Raw genomic sequence first — 5122 nt, 5'->3', positions numbered from 1 at the left:
CCCCAACTAAACACCTATCGTCCTAATCTCCTCGCCTTTTTAAAAAAAGAGTTTGTTACTCTTTTGTAACAACTCTTTTTATCAGCACTTATATCACCTTATTGTGTTGAAAGTGCCATTAAACTCTTATTGGAGCTTAAACGTTTGTTCAATGATGTTCTCTCTGGTTTTACTTTACAGAATGGCAAAGAGCTGTACGGGTCTGAGATCCGCGAAGACTTGAACGCCGTGCTGCAGGAGTGGTTTCCTTACAACCCCAGTCGGCGACAGAAGTAAGTGAGAGGTGGGGGGGGGGGAGGGTTGAGATGTGTGTGCGTTTGTGTATTGTCTGTGTGTACATGTGTGTGTACGTGTGTGTATGTGTGTGTGCATGTGTGTACATGTGTGTGTACATGTGTGTGTGTTTGCGTGTGTGTGTGTGTATGTGCTGCTCACTCTCTCCCTGTTTCATCTCTCATTTACTCATTCTCTCCCTCTCTTGTTACATGGTCTCTCTCTCTCTCTCTCTCTCTCTTGTTTCTCTCTCGCTCTCTCTCTCTCTCTCTCTCTCTCTCTCTCTCTCTCTCTCTCTCTCTCTCTCTCTCTCTCTCTCCCTTTTTCTCTCTCTTTCATGCGCTGCACAGTGGTGACCAGCAATGGCGTGGTTGTGAAATTGTTTTGTATTGGTGTAATATTTTGTATTTATATATGTATATGTGTATACATGTATGTATGTGTATATTCATAATTATGTATCTATATGTACGTATGTTTGCCATTGTTAGCCAAATTGCCCTTCTGGGATCAATAAAATTGTAATGTATTATTTTATTAATTTTGATAACACTGCTGTCTTCCCTCTCTCTGGTCTAGGTTGCGCAGTGTGTTTGTTGACCTGGTCATTGAGATCTTGCTTCACAAAGGGACGGGGTGTCACCATAGCAACAAAGAGGCCACCGACTCCCAGCCAGGCAGCCCGCTGGGCTCTGGCCGTGTGCAGAAGTGCCAGTCCAGCTCCTTTATACACTTTGAGGAAGGTGAGATCACACCGGAGCTGTCACATAACTGAAACTCTTAGTTATTACTTTCTGTTTGATATAATAGAGAGCTATAAAGACAAAACAGAAAAGTGGGAAGACATGGAGTAACATCAAGAGGCTAGCCCAGGATAGGGAAAGGTGGAAAGTGTTTGTTCGTGGCCTATAACCTGACCCAGGGTGAGAAAGACAATGATGATGATGATGATTAAGACAAGGAATGTCTTTCTGACATACTGGTAGACAGTTTACTGTTTGACAGACATACAGACAGAGGTGAGAATGGATGGGCAGATGGACAGACAGATAGACTGACAAATAAAGAGACAGTCAGTGGTTTATGAGCAGATGTTAATATGTTTCTGCTTAAAGAGAGCCATGTTATTGAACAAGATTAACACTTTGCGGTCACTTGCCGCAATAATGCGACGGTGAAAATTATCCATTCCGGTCACCCGACGCAGTTCTGCAACAGGCCCGAGAAGTTTGTTGCATTCACTCTCTGGGCTAGGTGACAAGATGGGGTATTTTGTACTGCTGGCAATGTGACTGGAAATGTTAAACTCTTTCACCCTCCGTTTCAGATCAAGCTCACAAACTTCCTCAAGGCTGTGTGCTGGAGCGAATCTTCAGCATCCAGTCGTTGGATGACCTGGGCATTGAGAAGGTGTTCCCCTTGTACAAGAGGCTCAAGGCTCGCATGGAAGCAGAGCCTGGCTTGAGGTTTGTGTCTGATGTTGTCTGTTTTACCGGATGATTTGTTTGTGTAAAGAAAAACACATTGACACAATAATGGTCATTTAGTGTCGGGAAAAAGTGAGGCAGACAGACTGACAGAATCAACAGAGGGAAAGTAAAGAAGTAGGACCTACCAGTGGTTTGTTTGTTTGAGTAAAGAGAAGCACATTGACACAATAATGGTCATTTAGTGTTGGGGAAAAGTAAGACAGACAGACAGAATCAACTGAAGGAAAGTAAGACCTACCAGTGGCACCCTCCAGCCACCCGCTTACCGATGGTGAGAGAGGGGGTTGGGTGGGTGTGGATGGTTAGTTGGAGATTGTGGGAAGTGGTGAGAGGTTGTCAGTGCTGGTGGGTTGTATTATGAGGGGATGGGACATTTATAATGTTTGGTACAATTTTTTTATGACTCTGGTTGATAATGATAGGTGTTCTGGTGTGGTATACTCCCTTCTTTCCTATTAAACGTCTGTCATCCTTATCTCTCCCCTTTCTTTTCTTTGTATCACTCTCTAGTACCACTTCTTATCGTTGATACTTGAATGGCCTGTTTGTGTTGCAAATGCTGTAAAACTGTTACTAAAACTAAATCTGAATTCTTCGATATTAAAATGACTTAATTCCTCTAGACAGAGAAATTTATACGGTTTTTATTGCTTCTACAGAGAGAAGTGGGGTCTGAATGGTCCCTACGATGACCTGTCCTGGCTACTGGGCAGCCAAGGGGAGCAACTGGAGGATCTTGACCCCGGCTCTGAGGAGTACGACGTGCTCAAGGTAAGTTGCTGTAAGCTTAACTCCTCTTTCCATACAGCGTGGTGCATTTTGCGTCCTGAGCCACATATGCTTTATGGCAGTAAGTTGTGTTTTGCTGCTCAGCGAATTTGTTTATTATCAAGACAGTCTTGTTTTCACACTCACTCACTCACCTGTCGTGTGTGTTTTGTCTTCTTTTACTGCCAGTTTCTCTCTCTCTCTCTACCTCTCTCTCTCTCTCTACCTCTCTCTCTTTCTCTCTCTCTCTCTCTCTCTCTCTCTCTCTCTTTCTTTCTCTCTCTCTCTCTCTCTATCTATCTCTCTCTCTCTTTATCTATCTATCTCTGTCTCTCTCTCAGTGGGTGGTTGGCGGATGCTCTGGTGTGGTATGCTTCTTCTTCTTTCCTATCAAACATCTATCATCCTTATCTCCCTTTCTTCTTTTTTATGTTTGTTACTCTCTTGTAACACCTCAAATTTTCTGGTGCTCATATGACCTTATGCAGTTGCGAGTGCCGTAAAACCTTACTAATACTAAACTAAACTCTCTCTCTCACTCAACCAGTGCAGCTTGGCATGGACATTTTTTTAAAATTGTGTGTGATCATGTCTATTAATTCCACTCATAATACTTATAATGAAGATTTATGTCCATTCTTTCCACTCAAGATTCCTTACCTTACTTAAAAAGTTTGCTCATATCAGTTCCTTACACTTAATGTTTTTCAAATATAAAGAGCTTTCTTAACTTTTCACTCCAGGTGAAACGGTTTTTGATCTCGAAGACCTTACAAGACTGCTCCATCATCGTTGCCATCAAGCCTGCTGGGACAAAGTGAGTGTTTGAGTTATTGTGATGGGGGAGCACGAGGGGTGGTGTTGACCCATGGAGGTTCACTCCTTCACGTGTCGAGGGACGTAATAAAAGTTTCTCTATGCCTCTCTTTTCCTTTTGTCTTACAAGCAGGCAAGGATAGCTATCCTTTGAAATGGTCGGAAACCTTGTTTTGTGTTAGTGAGTCTCTTGGAGAGGGAGGTGTGTGGAGGGAGGCGATTCCTCTCTGATTCAATCTTTTTCTTTTGAAAGTAGGCTGATCATTGTGTTTGCCTTTTCAGTGGATACACAGGCTACAAAATAATTAGTGAATACACAGTGGTAGGTGTTTATGGAATGTGTATCCTGGTATTTCATGATGGTGTTTGTTTTTTAAGATATTTTTTTTACTCGTAGCTTTTTTTTTCAAAATATGTAATTCTTTTTTCCCCCTTGATGAATGAGTGACTTCTTGTTTTCAAAACAGATATTTAAACTTTATTTAAGACAGACATAAATTTGTTTGAAATGTCTTTGCTTTTTATTAACATTGCTATTCATATAAATGTTTTCCTAAGGTAAATAATTGTATTTGTTCTTTTGAAGAATGAGTTGTATGGTTTGCTGAACAACTGTCATTTAAATATTTCGCAATACAGAAGTTTTTTGTATGCAGTGTTTTATATCAACATTTTGTTTTGTGACTTTTTTTTTTCTTCGAGAATTAAATATAATATATTCTATTTGCTCTTTTCAGGAATATCTTGTATTGTTTTTAGAGAGATAAATTTATTTCACCCTGAACATTTTGAGGTTTTTTTTGTTGTTTGCTACATATTTATCATTTCTATTCTCATCATTCTGTTTTCAAAAGGTGTAATTCTATTTGCAATTATAACAAAAGACATGTATTGTTTGTAAACAATTATTTTTACTTTTGTTTCTTTTTTTTTTTCTTCTTTTGTGTCCAGTGAGAGCATAAAGAGCATGGAAGACTACTTACGCTTTGAGGGTGACTTGTACGACTTCTCTGTCAGTATTGTGGACCTCGACCCCAAGCCGTTTGAGAAGGTGAAGACGTACTTCCGACAAGCCACGGACATCGCAAGTGCTTTCTCTGAGATGCCGGGCAGTGGCTACATCTTGGCCTGCCACGGTACGGGCTCCTGATAGTGGACAGAGGATACTGTTGTCCCTGTGCTCGTGTCTCGATTTTTAAAAAATGAAATATTGTTCCCCTTTTTTTTTCAGTTTTCAATAACTTTTTCAATGTTTTTTTCCCCTTTACGTATATTCTATTGTGAAATATTATGTTGGGCATTCTTTACCAGAAACGTAACAATTTGTTTGTTTTTTCATTAATAGCGACTGGAACTTTTTTGTTTATGTCATATTAAAAATGTAAGTTTCTCATAAAGAGCATAAGCTTGGTAATTTATTTTAGATTATGTTGTGAAAACGTCTTTCGCTACAAGCATTGGCTTTTTTTTTTCTTGTTACTTTGTTGTGAAGGTTTGAAAACGAAATGCCTAGTATTCATGTGTTCACCAGGGGTGCAGTAGAAATTTTTCAAAGCCAGTTTTTTCATTTAGCCCACATGCTCGCTTGAGAATTGTCTGCAAAAGAGAACAAAAGTTCTGGCTTGTCCAGCTCTAGACTGTTTCCGTGCCCATCCTCGATATATCATTTGCCACGACTGTTTTCTCCATTCTGAAACTGACCATTTTGTCTGATGAGTAGACCCATTCAGCAAAATTTATTTTTGAGCACCAACCATGTTCACAGATTTTAAAAA

The 5122-nt window shown here is 40.1% G+C and overlaps 1 protein-coding gene across 1 annotated transcript; it reads left to right on the top strand.

Moving 5' to 3' along the window:
• Positions 1–180: 180 nt before the first annotated feature.
• On the top strand, positions 181–4543 carry LOC101846146 (inositol-pentakisphosphate 2-kinase; the record flags this gene model as incomplete). The annotated part of the gene is given in 6 exon segments (XM_013084182.2): positions 181–272; positions 853–1016; positions 1601–1739; positions 2423–2534; positions 3275–3348; positions 4299–4543. Coding segments are annotated over 6 exon segments (780 nt in total), but the record flags the coding sequence as incomplete, so codon positions are not given.
• Between the last annotated feature and the right edge of the window lie 579 nt (positions 4544–5122).

This window comes from Aplysia californica, unplaced genomic scaffold (genome assembly GCF_000002075.1).
Source record: "Aplysia californica isolate F4 #8 unplaced genomic scaffold, AplCal3.0 scaffold00276, whole genome shotgun sequence".
Taxonomy (NCBI): domain Eukaryota; kingdom Metazoa; phylum Mollusca; class Gastropoda; order Aplysiida; family Aplysiidae; genus Aplysia; species Aplysia californica.
The sequence above is the reverse complement of the archived record's forward strand: the minus strand, read 5'-3'. Positions and strand labels throughout refer to the sequence as shown.